We start from the raw sequence: 19,315 nt of genomic DNA on the forward strand, positions 1-19,315 counted from the left end.
TATTTTAGTCTGTATAAAATGTCGCCCTACACTGCAGTCCGGACGCACATGTAGTAGTAAATACAAGCTGTGTACACATAAATACTCGCGGTTATTTCTATAGGTTTTGCGATAATACGGCTTTGTTAAATGATTTTATATAGTAACGGTGTCTGTTATATGATTTTACGTTCAGTATCAAGACGCTTAAATCTGTCATCTTGCCAAAGAGAATGTATCCGAATGACAACACGTCTGTATTCCAGGGTAGGAAGGAAAAGTTTACTCATTTCACTCATTTAAGCTGTTTGTTATCGATCACATCAGTTCTGCAAAGTGATCAAGTGATCATTTCCTGTCTAGCGATCTGTAAAGGAGGATCACAGGATAAAGAAAGGCTTTGAGAGAAAGCTGCGTTGTGTTTATGAGCAGTTTGCTGATGTGCCTGACACCGCTGTGGTGAGTGACTTCTTTTGTGGATAAAATTGATGCATATCATGTGATGCTGTGGTTACTTACTTTACTCTTACTCTTACTCTTATCCTCAAGTTCCAGGGACTCCATCATGTGTATACAGTGGAAGACCATGGAGTATACAGAGCAAAACATGGAGAAGGTAATCAGTAGTGGTGTAAAGTAAATCACAGGCTTACACATGATACAATATGGCTTTGATTCTTAAGTTGCTACAGATTACAACTGGATCTGCTACAATCTAATACAGTTTGATGTACATTTACGCCATTTATCCAGAGTTGACTTACAATTTTATTTCAGTTTATACAACTGAGCCGTTAAGGGCCTTGCTCAGGGGCCCAGCAGTGGCAGCTTGGTGGACCTGGGATTCAAACTCCGATTAGTAGTCCAACACCTTAACCATTAGTCTACCACATCCCTATTATATATGATATTATATTTTATATAATCAGCTTTACCAATAATACTTCATTTTTGATTGATAGAAAATAGAATTTTACAAATGTTAGATTTTTTTTTATTCCTTTGTTTTCCTGAATGGAAGTGTGTTTGTTGAAGCAATGGAAATTTCCAAGTGTTTTACACAAATCTATGTTACAAAGGAAGTTGTGTCATACATTGGTCTCATTCCTAAAAATAAAAATGCATTTAAAGGCAGAATTGCATATGTGTTTCCTCAGATGCGCATGAGGTTGAGCCACTACTCAGCGCTGACTGGGCAGGTGATGCGGACAGGACTATTCAGAGGGTCAGACTCTCTCCGTCTGAGTCCATGCTGGCGGCTACACTGAAGAGCAACCACAGTGAAGCATCTAGGTGCCTGATAGTTCGATTAGAACCCTGTGCTATTCCCCAGGAGCCTATGCTTATCCTTGACAACGTGTTTAGCTTTGGTAAGAACAAGAGTTATGCAACTTTGCAAGCAGCTAGATGTGTTTTTTTAATCCTAATCGTCTGAGGCATGTATTTTTGTTTGTGCAATGTTTTGTTTGTGATTCTTCAGCGTATCATTTTACTAAGTTTAAAGATTTAGGAATTTGTATCAGCTGTGGTTTGTGGTTTGCTTTGTGACTACAGGCTACACAATCATAACGTTGTTGTAATTTCTGATTTTATATATAGTTCACAACATCCAGTCCCCTTTCTAAAGTATTAGAACAGCATGGCCAGTGTTATATACACTGGGAAAACATTTGTGTTTACCAGCAAAAGATGACAATGAGACAGTATAATCAAATTCCAGCCTCTATTTCCTGATATATACATCTAGATTTGTTAATCTTAGAACATGGCAACCACCTATTAATTACCAAGTAATCAAAAAAAATTGAGACAGATTTTTGCCCAAATGTGTTCTAAACAGTGAAATGCTCTAAATGTCACCTCTTGTTCTGAGCCCTGGGTTTCACCTGTGAAGACTGCATTTGTTGTTTAAAAGGAAAAAACACATGAAGACCAGAGAGCTGTCAATGGTATAAAAAGCCATTTATATTAATTCATTGTTTAAACATTCAACGAAAACACCTGTCTGTTTCTCGAGACTGGCATGAAATGGACAAATCAAATTGTTGGAAACCTTTTTTAATGAATTCTTTAGATCATCTATGCTGTTAGAAAATGTCTCAGTCTACAACAGGGTTATCCAACCACATAATCAAAGATCTAACACAGCTAGCGCTGATATTCAGAGTTAGAAGACATTTTACATGAATTTTAGGGATAATAGTTTTAGAAATTGTGTTTTATCTACTTTATCAAAATGGTAAACATTCTTTCCTTTTCTGTTGTACGAGTGAGCAATAACGACTGTATGTCCGGTACAGAGTGGGCCACTGATGATGTGTTGTACTACACCACTCAAGAAGGGCTCCGGTGTAGACATGTTTGTCGACTTCACCTTACAAACACCGGCGCTTACAGCATGCAGGTTTATGAAGAAAAAGATCCTGAGTAAGTGTGTGTTGCTGGCTGCTCTGTTTGGGTTCCATGTTGCTCGGTAAAAAACCTGAGCGTATACAACCCTCAGTCATTATTGTCGTTTATTTACTGCTTCTCTTCTATGTTGTTTACTAGGATTATAATAGCATAGTATAGTAGCAGTTTTATTTATTTTATTGTAACGTCTTCTCCCCTTTTTATCGCATCTTTGTAAACATAAGCTTTTCAGCATATTCTTCTCTCACTCACTCACTCACTCATTTTCTACCGCTTTATCCGAACTACCTCGGGTCACGGGGAGCCTGTGCCTATCTCAGGCGTCATCGGGCATCAAGGCAGGATACACCCTGGACGGAGTGCATATTCTTCTCAGAAATCAATATTACCCCATTCACTCCCATTTAATTTAAAACCTTACCAAATTTGATGGTTCTGAAACACAACTATTTTAGAGCACATTTTGTCGTGTTACAATCTGGAAATTGATTTAACTGGGATTTTTTTTTTGTTATATCTAAAATATCAACATGTGTATAAGACGGCAAGGTGGGAAGTTGTGGCCTAATTGTTATAGAGTTTGACTCTTAACCGTAAGGATATAGGTTCGAGTCTCGGGCCGGCAATACCACGACTGAGGTGCCCTTGAGTATGGGTCACCATACTTAGCTGTATGTCACGTCACTTCACTTTCATAAAGGTCTAACCTATGCAGACTCTAGTTCTGCTTTAGCAACATGCTTAAGGATGGTATCTTGTTGGATTGTCAGCCTCAGTTCTAGGCTCCAGTATTTTGCTGACTGTTTTTTTTCTAGCATATCCAAACCAAATCAGATTTTATTGGTCACACACAAGCATACATAGTATGACTTGCAGTAAAATGCCTTTTATTACTGTGTGGTGAACTAAAAGAGAATTCGCATTAGAAACAGAATTGACTTGCATAGAATTTTTTTAAAAAAAAGGAAAACTTAATTATAAAAGATAGAAGCTAAAAATTGAGCTGAGGTAGTTGCAGTGGAAAAAGCTAACAATACAGTAAATATTTGTAAATACAGGATGTGCCATGTATATTGACAGGAATGTTAAGTATGGATGTTGTGCAGAGAAATCCATGGTCTGTGTTTGTGTACCCTAGCTCCACTTGGATCAGCTTTCCAGATTGTGCTGTTAAAAATAAAGCAACCCCCATCTCCCTCACACACACACGCACACACACACGCACACACAAACACATATGCTATCACCACCATGCTTCACGGGAATTGTGTTTTCATCAAACATGGCACTTTGTACCAAGGACAAAACTATTTTTTCCATATCTTCGTTGTCTTCACTCCAAAATGGCTTTCTTATGCATTTATTCTCACTTTTTGGAGCACCTCACTTTCTGCTGTGGCTCTGGTGGTCCTGTACACCGCTTCTTTCAAATGATTCTCCCTTTCTCTGCATTCAGGCTCAAACTGATATTCATTCACAATTAAATTTTTTTCATACTCAAGAATAAATATTTTACATTTTCAAGATAAGTTGTCTAAGAGTTAGATCTATTCCACTGTATGAGAGACATGTTTATGTAAATGAGACTAGTGGAACCTGTTTAATTTTTGCAATGGTACAACTCTCACCTGCAAAATACTTTACAAGCATGTACCAGTCCTTTTATTTGCCTGAATCACCATTTCCTGTGCTCTGGAGGTATACAGTACATAAAATATGTCAAAGCAACTAGGGATCAGGGGGGCACGGTGGCTTAGTGGTTAGCACGTTTCCCTCACACCTCCAGGGTTGGGGGTTCGATTCCCACCTCCACCTTGTGTGTGCGGAGTTTGCATGTTCTTCCCCCTGCCTCGGGAGTTTCCTCCGGGTACTCCGGTTTCCTCCCCCTGTCCAAAGACATGCATGGTAGGTTGATTGACATCTCTGGAAAACTGTCCGTAGTGTGAGTGTGTGAGTGAATGTGTGTGCCCTGCGATGGGTTGGCACTCCATCCAGGGTGTATCCTGCCTTGATGCCCGATGACACCAGAGAAGTGACCCGAGAAGTTTGGATCAGTGGTAGAAAATGAATGAATGAATGAACTAGGGACCCTCAGTACTGAAATGATTAAAGTGAAACAGTGCTAAATAGGGATGCTTCTAATATGAATAAAGATGCAATTACAAGGTGTAATATAATGAATAAAATATATAGATTTTATATAACATATTTTATATAACAACGTCAAATTAATTAGGAATGTTTATGTGCTGTGTAGGTTCTTCGTAGAGGTCATTCGTACAAAAGACCAGAGGCTTCTGACTATAAACTGCAGCAGTAAGAGCAGCTCTGAGGTCTGGATGATTGACAGCAGGTCTCCACTGTCGCCACCTAACCTCGTACAGCGTCGGCAGCCTGGTTTGCTTTATCACGTAGAGCACTATGACAACCAGCTGTACATCCTCGCCAACACTGGCCCAAGCCATGAGTACGAGGTGAGCGGCTCCACTGGCCCATGAATTTCTGTGTGTTTAACCGATCATTATTTGCAGCATGTTTTTTCCTGATTAGGCATAAATGAAAAGCACTTTTTTGAGTTATTAGTAATTATTAGTATTAATTCTGATATACTGTATAACGCTGATTGTACAACATATAATATCTTTCAAAAACTCTGTTTTTTTTTGACAAAAGACTGATTATATAAATAAGATCTTTTGAAAATGAAAAAGAATCATTCATTTGATGTCATGCAAAGATGGGAAATGATAGAATGTTGTTTAGGAAACTTGTGCTTGGATATGTAAAATAAACTTCACTGGTTTGATGAAGAAAGCATTGGAGGAAAAGTGCTCTCCATAGATTTTTTAAATTTTCGAACTCTTTGCCACCCACGTTATTTGGAGTAGGCTGTGGATTGCAGATATATAGTTGTGCTCAAAAATTTGCATACCCTGAAAGAAATTGTTAAACGTTGCAATTCATTTGGAAAATATAACCGATAAGGCCATCCTTAAAAATATTTTGGTTTGCAGTAACAGTAAAATAAAAAATTTTAAAAAAGGGTCAGTAGGTAGGTCTATATATATATATATATATATTTTCAAGTTTCAATGTTTAAAAAAAAAAAATGTAAAATTTTGGTGATAGTGATTACGTAGATATGGCTTTAAACAAATTAGCATATCGTGACGTCCTTGACTGGGTCTTCAACCCGTGCCTTCGGGTGCATCATTGCAAACCTTATTTTGATGCTGGGCAGTTTTTCCAGAACTTCGTGCCAAGTTAAAGTGGTGTCGAGCTGTTTTAATGATTTTTTTTTAGATATATTATGGTGCCCGAACCCGTTAATATTATTTTATTGCTTTTGTATTAGTTGTTTGAAGAGTTAAAAAAATTGGTCGTCTTAACGCAAATTTACAACCGGCAAGTCGGTCGGACTTAAAGCAAAAAAATAAAATAAAAAATTGAGTCTGTCCTATATTGACAGGGTCGGTCGGGTTACGGCAAACAAGAATATTTTTAAGGATGGCCTTATGCAACAATATTTTTTCTTATTTAAGGATTGTGGTCACGTGAAGTCATTAATTATCACATAGTTGTATCACGTTTTTAAAAGCTTACGTTACTTGAATGTTATTTACATTATAAACACACAGGCTGACACACAGCAGTTTAAATGACTGCTAAAGTGAGGTTTCCACACATCTGCCTCACTGTAATTGTAATTAGGGTCTGTACATTAATAGTCAGTGAGTTTCTCAGCTCATGAGGTGATACACTGACTTGGCTGGATACTGCACCATGGGGAAGACAAAAGAACTGCCAATGGACCTGCATAATAAGGTAGTTACACTTTATAAAGCAGGAAATGGATATAAAAAGATCTCTCAACATGTGAAAATGCCAGTCAGTACTGATCATACTCTGATAAAGAAGTGTAAAATAAGAGGTCCTGTTTATACTAAGCCACAGTCACGTAGAGCAAGAAAGATTTCACCCTCTACTGCCAGAGGAATTGTTCGGAAGGCAAAGAAAAACCCACAAACAACTTCGAGAGAAATACAGGCTGCTCTAGAAAAAAATGGTGTTGTTGTTTCAAGGAGCACAATAAGAAGTTATTTAAACACAAATGACCTGCATGGTCAAATTGCCAGGAGAAAGCCGTTACTGCACCTATGCCACAAAATGTCCCACCGTCAGTACACCAGACAGCACCCAGACAAGCCTCACAGCTTCTGGAGCAGTCATCTGGAATGATGAGACCAGAACTGAACTTTACAGTCACAACCATAAACACTATGTTTAGAGAGGAGTCAACAAGGCCTACGGTGAAAAGTACACCATCCCCACAGTAAAGCATGGTGCTGGATCTCTTATGATTTGTGGCTGTGTGAGCTCCAGTGGCACAGGAAAGTTACCAAACATTGATGGCAAGATGAATGCAGCATGTTATCAGAAAATACTGGCAGACTATTTTTGGCAAAGTCCTATGAGGAAATAAAATATATTTGTTTCGCTTTCTCACTCAGGTTTTCTTTAAAAAATAAAAAATGGTACATATCATGCAAATTCTCCCAAAATATGCAAACTTTTGAGCACAACTGTAAGTAAATATGTATAATGCAAGTAATAAGCAAGGCAGTTAAAGCTTTGGGTTACTGATTAGAAGGTCAAATAATGGCTTCTTTTTAATAATATATAGATATATTAATGAACATTTTTTTGCTACGGTAGTCTAGTGTCTTTTGTACGCACAAAGCAGAGAGACTGCATGCAATTTGAGTGAGGCAGCTTTTTGAATTTTCTGTTAGACTTGAACTCTGCATGTGTATAATGTATATGATTGCTGTTCTGTCTTGCTCATTTGGTTTATATTCAAAGCTGCTGAGGACCCCTCTGTCCTCTCCAGCCATGTGCTATTGGGAGCCTGTATGCAGCCCTGGACCTGGAGCAGTCATTAAAGACATGGAGATGCTACCAGATCACTGTGTGTTCATAGTGAGGGGGCCTCAGGGTCGACTTCAACTGCAGACCTTGCCATTAAAAACTCTGAATGAGATGTGCATTCACCATGTAAGAACAGTTCTTTTCAGTTGTGCTCATTAAAATACCGCTTAACGTATATAAAAGCCAAAAATGTTTTATATAATTGCCGTTTTTATCTTATCACTGCAAAGCCAGGAGTTTGATCTCACAGAAATAAATAGCCTAAATCTAAACCGTCAGCTAAATGTGATTTACTGTTATATGTGTTAGGGTTATTGTAGTCAGTAGGCTATATGTTTTGTTTTTTTTCCTTCGTTTAAGTTATTATAAATTACACACTCATAAATTTTCCTGGTGCAGTTAACAGTTGAACTGCATCAACATCAAATTTTAAACAAACAGCAGATTGCTTTTGCTATGACTTGGACTAAGTGTTTTTGTTTGTTTTGTTTTTTTTACCATTTTTGTGACTAACGTAGCTCCCGTCCTGGGCCTGTGCCATAGAGACCGAGCACTCTGGCACACTGAAGAGAAATGTATTCCGCTTCCTTCTGTCCTCCCCAGTTCATCCCCCTCGCCGCTTCCTCTTATCTCCTACAGATGAGCGACCCCTCTCCTGTGAGAGAGTGCTTCAACACACTGCCCTCTCTGAGTGTCACACCACCCGCCTGCAGGCCATCAGCCAGGTCTTTATTTAAGTATACATCATACTAAAGTGTGACAAAGTTCAATCCTAGAGATCCACAATCAGCTCAGTTTATTGCTTAAGACACGTATGCACTTCAGTTTATGTCTCACACACATCACTAACTTTACTAGGGTCAATATGGACATTTAATATTTGATGCTCACAGTTAATGTACACTGTATGGCCAGTGATGTATGTGGACACCTTTAGTGTAATAGGTACAAATTTTTGTTTTGGCCTTTGTACACTGTAGAATAAAGATTTACTTTCATTGCCCAAACATGTTCTAGCACGACAATGCATAAGTGCACAAAGCAAGACCTGGTTCAAGAGCTCTGATCTCAACCCCAATGAACACCTTTAAGGTAAACTGGAGCTAGATGACTGCACCCCAGGCCTCCTCATCTGACATCATTGCCCAATTTTACTTAAGCTCTTTGGGTTTGAATGTTCACAAATCCCCACAGCCATGTTCCAAAATCTAGTGGAAATCCATCCCATACAAGAGGAGGTTATGATAAAATCAAAGATGGAATACATCTGGAACGGGATGTTCAAAGAGCAAATTATGGGTGTGATTATTCAGATGTCCACATACTTGAGAATATTGTGGATATAATGTCAACACTCAATGTGAATTTGAATTTTAGGATGGGACTGCAGTACCTCTGACACTTTTTCACACAAAATCATTGGCTGATCTGAGTGATGTTCCACTCTTGGTCCATGTATATGGTGCTTATGGCGTGGATCTCAGCATGGCCTTCAGTCCTGAGAAGAGGCTGCTCCTGGAGGACAACTGGGCTTTGGCCTACTGTCATGTCAGGTACTGAAACTATCACTCCTCTTCTGTTTCAGACTAGTGCATGCAAGTAAAGAATGTTAAGGGAACATTGTATGGTCTGTAACAGTACTATTAATATACAATAATAGTTAGGTAGTTATACTGAAAGAATTCACAGAAATCACAGTAATATTACCCATAATGGCAAATTCACTCACTGTCAATGTGTACTCCTGCACAATCATGTGGCAGTAGCACAGTGTCTCTAATCATTCAGATGCTGATTACTTAAGGTTCTTTAGTTAACGGTCACTTCAAACATTAGAATAAACGAAGAAGTGTGAGCTCTGTGGCTTAGGCATGGTCGTGGCATGGATGTTCGTACCAGGTCTGCTGGTTTGAGCATTTCATAAACTGGAATTTTCACACAACAAAGCCTACACAACGGTGCGCAAACAAAAACATCGAATAATCAACATCAGTCAAATAGTCAAACCAGCTTATCTGGCACCAACTACCATGTCAGAATGACATTCTGATATTAGATGTGAACATTAACAAAGGTCTTGACTTCAAGCTACATGATTCTCTACATTGTGCTGGTGCCACATGATTGATTGATTGATTGATTGATTGATTGGATAACAGCATGAGTTTTGAGATGTTCCTAGAACATACACCTATAAATATTTGTGTGTGTTGGGGTAATTGAACAGGGGTGGTGGTGAGTGTGGTCTGGCCTGGCATCGAGCAGGGTGTTTGCAGCATAAGCAGAAAGGAGTGGAGGATCTCACTGCCTGTATTCAGACTCTCTTTCAGTCAGGAGTGTCTCAGCCTGTACTTACTGCCCTCACTGCACACAGTGCAGGAGCTGTTCTAGCTGGTGCGCTGTGCAACCAACATCCTCACCTCCTCAGAGCCGTCCTCATGCAGGTGAGTTGCAAGTTCATGGAGATCTACTGCATGCCGCTTTTACAATACAAGACAGATGAGAAACGTCGCTAGGACATTTCCACCAGCTGAGTTTCTCTGTGGACTGCTAGACTCTGTTTTTTGGTGTGTACTACTACCTACTAACAGTGGGGATCAGTCAGTCACTCTTAAAGGTGTCTTGTAGGCCAAACCGCTAAGACAAGATTATCTGTACTGTACAGAATTTTATAAATAGCCTTAGCTGTTTCTGTTAAATGTTAACATTTTAAACAGATTTTTTTAATTGGTGGTGGTTTTAGATCCTTAGTCCTTTTTTTTTTGTATTACTTACAATTCATCAGTTTCACTGACTTTAAAAATTTGCCCATAAATATATATATATAGATAGATAGATAGATAGATAGATAGATAGATAGATAGATAGATAGATAGATAGATAGATAGATAGATAGATAGATAGATAGATAGATAGATATATTTGTCTCATTCATTTTGTTTGGATGTCATTTTTCCATTTAGAATTTTCATGTAAATGAACAATTGGGTCAAATTTTGAGTAGTCTTTAAACAACACAAATATTATTACAGTGCGGTTTACAAATTCCAGGGCTACTTATACTTTTGTCAGATTTCATACTCATGGAAAAGTCTGTACTGGATACAAAATTCTGAGAATTCTACCTTAAAATGTAGGCAAAACAAGGAGTCAGCAGTCTCATGCTGCTTTAATCTTAGAAGTATGCGGTACTTTGCAGATAAGCAAGTGAGGTTATGTTGTGCTAAAGTATTTTTGATAACAGCTTCTTAATTGAGCTGCATTCCTTATACAGTAACATCAACATATAAGACTGACTTGCGGTGGTTTATCTGTCTAGGCACCTTTTTTGGATGTTCTTAGCACCATGCAGGACTCGTCCCTTCCATTAACAGTGGAGGAGAGAGGGGAGTGGGGTGACCCGCTCGCGTATACACAGGACTGGAACAACATTGCCTCTTACTGTCCCTATCATAATATTACTCCTCAGGTAATTCAGACTCACACGTCCAGTGCCACTCTAAATGTCTGTGATGACTTACAGAGGTATGTTTTGTACTTCAGCTCTATCCATCCATGCTGATCACTGCGTACTCTGAGGACAGCAGAGTGCCTCTAGCAGGTGTGTTAAAGTATGTGAAAAAACTCCAGAAGGCCATCCAGACACATACCAGGAACCTCAGGACTAAGGGTTAGTCTTCAACATCTTTGGAATTGGCAGTGCTATTTCTGATTGAAGCTATTATTCGCTTCATTAGAGCTAGAAATAGTCATTCATTCTTAGCACTTGAGGGATGTCATTTTAAGTAGATTCTGCTAATAGAAATTAGTTAACACTAACCGAACGGCCAGGTTTATTAAAGGTCAGGTCAGTCGTTTTTATTCACACGCTTCTTGTGATATTTTATGAATGTTTTTAGGAGTAGGAGTTGAGGAGTTAGGGGGGAAACACTTTGTTTTTTGTTTTTCATTCACTTGTTATCCCTGACCTCTAGTCGAATACAGGAATAACAATTAAGCAGCTGTCAGTAAAATGACTTCTCAATCCGTGGCTCTTACTGTGGCTGTCACTGCACACCGTGTGTGGTTTTGCCAAGAACACAAACTTGAGTTGTATTTGAGTCTCCAACCCCCTAGCTTTAGCTAAAATTGCAGACTATACCTTTAACCATCTGAGTACAGATAAAGTCTATCAGATATATAAGAAATCTTCCAAGGTAATAACTCCAATCCAGTCGCCGTAACTTTCTTCTGCTTGACATGACCTGAATGTCTGAGGACCTTCACAGGCCATATGAGCCCTGTGACAAGAACGCTAGCAGCTTATCTCACAGCAAGAGCTGTCATGAGTAAACCAAAAACGTATCTATGTTGTTAAAAGGACAGCAGGAAGAATAGAATGAGTGGAGCGTGATGTAACAAAACCTAGAGGTGGTTTGTCTAAAAAGGCCAGCTCTCGTCAGCCAGTAGGATAACAAAGTAGAAGCACAAGCTGTGTCTTCAGGAGAGTAAGTCTGAAAAGAGGTGATTTGGTAGAAGCCTGTTCTATCACACAGAGGTCACCTTGTGTGTGAGCATTCGTTGTGAGATACGGTGTCAGCACATCCCAATCCCTTAGAGTGCAAATCCTTTTCCTTCTCCGTGTCTGGTTAATTAACATGCGCGCACACACACACACACACACACGCGCACACACACACAGGCGAATGCTAAAAGCAAGTCTCCTTCTAATCTCTTGCTACCCTTCTTCAGGAGATAAAATGCTGATCACACACGCCAGCAGCTGGAGCGATTAGCATGTTTGAAAGATAGCATATCAGATCAGGAACAATACACCGGGCTGTGCCAAGGTCAGGAGGAAGCTTGTGAAAAACAGACCAAAGTGTGGCAGGCTGATAGTCAAAGACACCCACAGTGACGCTGCTGATAACAGACAGCCGACAGAGGGGTTTTCAGGATTAGCTGTGTGATGTTCAAACATCAATGTACTTCAGAGTCAGACATAAAATGACAACATGCAAGTTTCTTGATGGCCTCTGAGCACACTCCTGGATATACTAGGAAGGACTGGAGAGCCTAGTTCTTTTAGATTAGGCTGCTTGCATGGCTTCTCCTGTTCAGTGGGCAAGACAATGAAATCATATACAGTAACACTTATTTAAAAGAGAGCAACTCTGTTCCGAACGCAGTCTCATGGCAGTTCGTGGCATAGTCATGAAATTTAATCTGTTGATTCCTGTTCATGGACACAAATTTCCTTTTTTTCCGAGTCACTCAGCACGACTTTCGATCTAGAGATCACCCAATCGCAAAGCGGACACCCGCATTACCCGTGAGCCTCAGCATCCGTTGCTATGTACACAGAGCCAGTCTGCTTTGCGATTGGGTGATTTCTGCAGGCTGTGAATTCTAAATGTTCAAATTTGATCATTATATTCAAGTAACATTACCTGTTTGAGCGCAATGGAGAATTCGCGGCCTGCAGAAATCAGGAGAACCAAAAAAACGAAGGGTCATGACATCACTGTAGTGGTTAGTTTACTGTCCGTTTTGACACACCAAATAGATGGAAAAACGGCTTTTCTTAGAAAAGTAACCATAGCACAGTGGTTAGTACCCTACAGAATATAAAGCAATTAAAACAATGATAAAATCTCCTGGTTGAATGTTGAGTAATGTAGTGCTTAAAGTTTAAAAATGAATAACAAATGAGCAAAAACAATGCTTGCGAGTGACAGAAAGAACGTGGTGCAGACATGAAAGATGCTTCCTATTGGAATACATTAGATCGAAAGTCGTGCTGAGTGACACGGGGGGAAAAAAAAGGGAAATTTTTTTCACGGATCAATAGATTATATTTCATGACTATGTCACGAACTGCCGTGAGACAGGGTTGCTGTTCCTCTAAACTACACTAACCACAGCTAATCACCAGGGGATCATGCTGAATCTTGGCTGCTCATTCACAAAACAATCCTGTTAATAAAGATAAATGTTAACCTTGTGGCAACAAGACAATGAGTTCAAATGTGTTATATATAAATGTGTCTTTGGTTACTTACTTCGGTCTGAAATGAGTCGGTAGAACAAATTAACATGTTTGATAATAAACACTTTTTTAATAATTAACTACAAAAACATTTGTTTAAACCTTTTTTTTTTTTTTTAACTCCGCATTACCAAGGCTGTGAATAATTCTGAAGCTTACTTTAAAGTAAAACCTAGAACACAATTGGAATGTGCTGTTATTGGAAAACAAGTAAATGACCATGTGCCGTGATTTGGTTTTATTGTGTGACCATGTGCTGTGATTTTTTTTTGTATAACAGCACATAGGAGGTTCACTAAGGAATAAAACTTAGTGAACCTCCTATGTGCTGTTATACAAAAAAAAATCACAGCATTACCCAGCACTTGGCATTACCAGGTGTATAAACATCTTGAAAGAAAACAAGATGTTTATACACCTGGTAATGCCAAGTGACAGCACTGGAGACGCAAATAAAAGTCTCTACAGAAAGCGTCACCATATCAACTATCATTTTAGACTTCAATTATATTGAATATCCACTATGTAAACCCCTATGAATTAGTTGTTAGTATAGAAAAGATGCTATATTAGATAGTTAGCTCATTATTATAAACCTGCCAGCACTACAGTGTCAACAACACTGTGGTATAATGTGTATTATTAATCTGTTCCACAATTTCAGTGTGTAGTCATATGCGTATTTATTTCGAAATGAGATATATATATATATGTTATATATTTAATCTTGGCATAAATAGATTTATGTACATGACCCTCCTTGTGTTAGCTTTGAAGTTTGGCATGTGGTGATGTTAAGCTCATGCAGTGGGCCTGACGCCCAGGGGAGACACTGTGAGCCTGAGATAAAGAGACTGCTGTGACTTTCCCCCACTTCAGCACACCTGAGAGGATCAATTTAATTCAATTTTTATTTTTATAGCACTTTTATTAATGCACATGTTCTGCAAAGCTGCTTTGTGACAATTCCATTTTTATGTAGATTTATTTGACCCTATTTATCCATAATGAGCAAGCCTGAGGCCGATTGTGGCGAGGAGAAACTCCTTTGCATAGTATGATGAAAAAGCCTTGAGAGGAACCAGTCTCAAAACGGAACCCATCCTCATTTGGGTGTCACCAGAGAGAGTGATTATAAATAATGTCCTTTCCTACAATCATATACAGTCAATTGAAGTTGTGTAACTAGGAGCTCCTTAGCAACTCATAAACTATCTCATCGTCTGAGTTCATTATAGATTCAACACCAAGTTCTCCCTGCCAAAGCCTTCACATACTCAATAATAGAGATACGGTTACATCATATGTAGATTGTTATTTTATCTATTGATTAAGAGGTAGTTCAACTATAAGTCCTCATGGGGTTGGCAACTTTTTATCGAATGTCCAAAATCTTTATGAAGCGGAATCCAGCTGGTGCCTTGGGATCCTCTTCTCACTGAAGGTTCAAAATCTTCATGAAATGGAACACAACTGGACACAATCTTGTAGCCACTGTTCATAATATTAGTAAGCACTAGATGATGATTTTTGGACAAACTGCAGCTTGTGTACTGAAGATGCAGGACAACCACCCAGTAAAGCATTATATTAGTCTAGGTCTGGAGGCAATGAATGTATGAACTAGCTTCTCAGCATCAGTATAACAGTGTGGCTGCTCTTTGAGAAACTGAATGCTTGGCAATTTGATTATTAGCACTGAACCTGTACTGTTGGGCTAATGTACTGTAACTATATCATGCATTACAACGTTCTTTTCAAATTCTTCTTCAATCAGGACATGTCCCAGATGTCATTCTGAATCTTCAGCCAGGTGGAGATCACTTTGGTCCAGAGGATTATGACCAGTCCATCTGTGAGGTGCTGTATTTATTCATTAATTTATTCATTTCTTTCCAATGCCAGACCAGTTTTTCGTTAATCTTGAAATTTTTTGTTGCTTGTAGAATTCAAGCATGAGCTTCTCTCTCTCTCTCGCTCTCTCTCTCTCGCTCTCTCTTTCCCAATCATTTACTTGAATCTGGTTATAAACAGGCTTTCTTTAACCACTTTAACTTACACACACACACCTCATTTGAACTGCAATTTTAATATTACAGCATGGATATGGAATTGAAATGTACTTCACTGGGATTTGTACCGTTTATTGTACATTTCATGAGTGCATTTGAAGGTGCAAATGACTTCATATGTTTGTTTGTTTTTTATCACCTTGCCTGCAGTTTGAGCTAGACTTCTCAAACCCTTCACTTCATTGCATACAAGATCTTGATATTTTTGTTGAAGTTCACCAGAAAAGATGGATGAAATCAGTTTGGCATTCTAACCTTTGTAGCTTCTTAGGTTTTGAACCTGTTTAGTGTAGCTTTACTAATATGCATTGTGTTGTCTTGTTGGAATGAGAACTTTTGCATACAAGAACAGGTTTTCTTCTAGAAGTACCTTTTTTTTATTTGTTAGCTTGCTCCATCAATAATGCCAGTTTACCATGCTAATGAAGTGTGCTACCACCACCATGCTTAAATGTGGGGATGGTGTTTGCACCAAACATACAACCTCATACCAAGGTCAGCATTTATAGTTTTCGTCTCAACACCAGAAGGTTTCCAACACAGAGACTTGTCATGTGTCATTTATTCTTAGCACTTTCTTAAAGCTTTGTGGAGTGTCTAGGCCAGGGGTCGGCAACCCGCAGCTCCGGAGCCACAAGTGGCTCTTTCATCCCTCTGCTATAGATTTGGAAAATAAAAATTTTATTTACATTTATTTTATTTTAGTTAGTTAGTTAGTTAGTTAGTTAGTTAGTTTAAAAAAAAAGTTTAAGTTCTAAGATTAAGATGCTCTTGTAACATTAAAATAAACCGTGTTTAATTTGTTTGTCCTCAAAATATGCGTCATAACTGCGGATTTGTGAAATCCGACACACAGAAGCAGACGCGTTTTTGGTTTGCTGCAGCCGGCAAGTTAAAATTTGTATGTCATGAAGGGCTGTCAAGTGTCACGCATTGAGAGTGATAGTCACACATTTGGGTCTTTTATCACGCTCTCCCGCCACACATCGTATTTCTCATGCAGAAAATCTTTTTGGCTATTTATCATATATTTAAAAAGCTGCAGCGCCCAAAATGTATCAGTCCGCACCGCTGTCTGGAACCGCGCAGGAATCAAGCGCGTCTCCCCTGAAGTTATTAGTCGAGCCTGACACTTATCAGCCAATCAAAAAATAGTCTACACAATAGCCAATCAGAAAATAGCAATATCTGGGAAAGATTTAACCCAACAACCAATGAAAAAAATTGGGGTTGCGGGGGGGTTGGAGATGTCACGCTTGCCTGTCTTCAAAACTTGAGAGCCGAAGAGGACTCAATTAGACATTGAACATTTTATTTGAAAGTAACCTTCAACCCAGCGTCTTTTAAGGTTAGTTCAAACTGTTCAAAATATTTTTGTTTGCCTGCAGAAATAAAATTTTGTTTACTCGGTAGCAGTTCATTGATTTCATAAATGCAACACACTACAGTTTTTTTCTATACTTTCCATAAAGGTAAAAAACGATATATGCAGTGTTATCTTCATTTTAGATGTCAAATGGGTTTTGTGGCTCCCTGTGTTTTTTTTTCTGTGGGAAACGGGTCCAAATGGCTCTTTGAGTGTTTTACAGTAGGTTGCCGACCCTTGGTCTAGGCAAAGGTTGTTCCTGAATACGAACAGCTCCTCCAATCAGAGATGTGGATTTCACAAGCTCCTTCAGAGTTAACATTGCCGTCTTTTTATTTCTCTGACTAGTGCCTTCTTTACCCCGTCACTAACTTTTTACTAAATGCTTTTAATTTATGAATAACATAGAAAAGATTTAATGCTCTGTGGAATGCTCAAATATTTGTTGCAACCAAAACCTATTTACCACAATTTACCAGAGATTTTGCTTTGTTGAACTGTTATTCTACATTCTCGAACAACCTTGCGGCCTTCCAGGAACAGGTGTATTTACAGGTGCAGCTCAATAAATTAGAATGTCATTTGTTTCAGTAATTTAACTTAAATAGTGAAACTCATGTACAATATAAATTCAGTACACACAGACTGAAGGAGTTTAAGTCTTTGGTACTTTTAATTCTGATTATTTTGGCTCACATTTAACAAAAACCCACCAATTTACTATCTCAAAAGATTAGAATATGGTGACATGTCAGACAGCTAACCAACTCAAAACACCTGCATAGGTTTCCTGAGCCATCAAAATGGTCTCTTAATTTGGTTCACTAGGCTACACAATCATAGGGGAAGACTGCGGTTCTGACAGTTGTCCAAAAGACATTCACTGACACCTTTGACGAGGAGGATAAGCCACAAACATTCATTGTCAGGGAGCTGGGAGTTCTGTATCCAAGCATGTAAACAGAAAGTTTATTGGAAGGAAAAAGTGTGGAAGAAAAAGATGCACAACTAACCGAGAGAACCGCAGCCTTGAGAGACTTGTCAGGCAAAATCAATTCAAGAATTTGGGAGAACTTCACAAGGAATGGATTGAGGCTGGGGTCAAGGCATCAAAAGCCACCACACACCGACGTGTCAAGGAATTTGTCTAAAGTTGTCGTATTCCTCTTGTTAAGCCACTCCTGAACCACAGGCAATGTCAGAGGTGTCTTAGCTTGGATAAGGAGAAGACAAACTGGACTGTTGCCCAGTAGACCAAAGTCCTCTTTTCAGATGAGTTTCCAGTCTGTTATGATTTGGGGTGCAATGTTATCTGCTGGTGATGGTCCACTGTGTGCCCACACTGCCAAAAGCACCAAAAGGTGGTTAGATGACCATGGTGTTGGTGTGTTTGAATGTCCAGCAAACTCACCAGACCTGAACCCCATAGACAATCTATGGAGTATTGTCAAGTGGAAAATGAGAAAAAAAAGAGACCAAAAAATGCACATGAGCTGAAGGCCAATGTCAAAGAAACCTGGGCTTCCATACCCCCTCAGCAGTGCCATAGACTGATCACCTCCATGCCACACTGAATTGAGGCAGTAATTAAAGCAAAAGGAGTATTTGTACATATCGAGTCACTAAAATGTTTTTTTATTGGTCCTATGAAGTATTGTGATAGTAAATTGGTGGGTTTTTGTCAAAATGTGAGCCAAAATAATCAGAATGAAAAGTACCAAAAGACTTAAACTGCTTCAGTCTTTGTGTACTGAATTTATATAATACACAAGTTTCACTATTTGAGTTGAATTACTGAAATAAATGCACTTTTCCATGACATTCTAATTTATTGAGATCATGTAGCGACGCTAAAACGTAGTGACTCCGGATAGCAAGTGTTTGCACCTGAACTGCCTATGTAAACTTTTATACACATATATTAATAAATCATTTTTGCAAACTATATCGATCTCCCTCTGCTTTGGTATGATGGGGTCTTGTGTATAGATTCAAGACATCCTGTGTAATCGCAGTTAAGAACAATAATCGCAGTTTCAGGTTAAAGGGGGTGAATACTTTTGCCCAGCATTTTTGTTGCCGATGCTGTACAACGTTCCAATAAAGCTGCACAATTAAAGTTTCTGTAACTCATTAAACTCTTCTCTTGGCTCATTGACTCAATTTTTGAACATTTATGGGTTAGGCATTATCTAACAAAGCCTTTGATCTTTGTTTAGCAATAAAATATTTTTATTGTACCAAGAAACAGAGGTAGTTACAGAATCACACCTCAGTGTTCACAGTTTTTAATGTCCTGATTTGTTTTAATCCTGAGCGCTCTTGATTTCTCTTGCAGATTGCTCGGCAGTTAGCTTTCCTCTACGCAATGCTGGGACTCCGCCTCCATGGATCCAGACCGAACAAAAGAGGAAGTTATTCATGAGGAAGATTTGGCAAAACCTGCTATTATTCTAAACTGTGAGCTAATGTACTTGTGAATAAAGCATATGAATTATTTTAACAAATGCATTTCTAGTGGAGATACAA

General features: G+C 38.8%; 1 protein-coding gene across 2 annotated transcripts; it reads left to right on the top strand.

The window, feature by feature from the left end:
• Positions 1-2: 2 nt before the first annotated feature.
• Positions 3-19,289, top strand: prepl (prolyl endopeptidase like). Of its 2 annotated transcripts, none has more exons than XM_027150276.2 (14): positions 3-246; positions 343-438; positions 529-595; positions 1,137-1,349; positions 2,250-2,406; positions 4,649-4,865; positions 7,255-7,446; positions 7,839-8,045; positions 8,698-8,873; positions 9,548-9,764; positions 10,640-10,789; positions 10,864-10,990; positions 15,126-15,208; positions 19,125-19,289. In XM_027150276.2, exons 1-14 carry the CDS (start codon positions 130-132, stop codon positions 19,209-19,211), a joined length of 2,106 nt encoding a protein of 701 aa, XP_027006077.1. In that variant the 5' UTR covers positions 3-129; the 3' UTR covers positions 19,212-19,289. The 2 variants fall into 2 exon arrangements, with proteins under 2 accessions (XP_027006077.1, XP_027006078.1); XM_027150277.2 differs by having other exon boundaries at positions 2,280-2,406.
• Positions 19,290-19,315: the final 26 nt, after the last annotated feature.

The sequence above is a fragment of the Tachysurus fulvidraco genome, chromosome 4, assembly GCF_022655615.1.
Source record: "Tachysurus fulvidraco isolate hzauxx_2018 chromosome 4, HZAU_PFXX_2.0, whole genome shotgun sequence".
In the NCBI taxonomy this organism is placed as follows: Eukaryota; Metazoa; Chordata; class Actinopteri; order Siluriformes; family Bagridae; genus Tachysurus; species Tachysurus fulvidraco.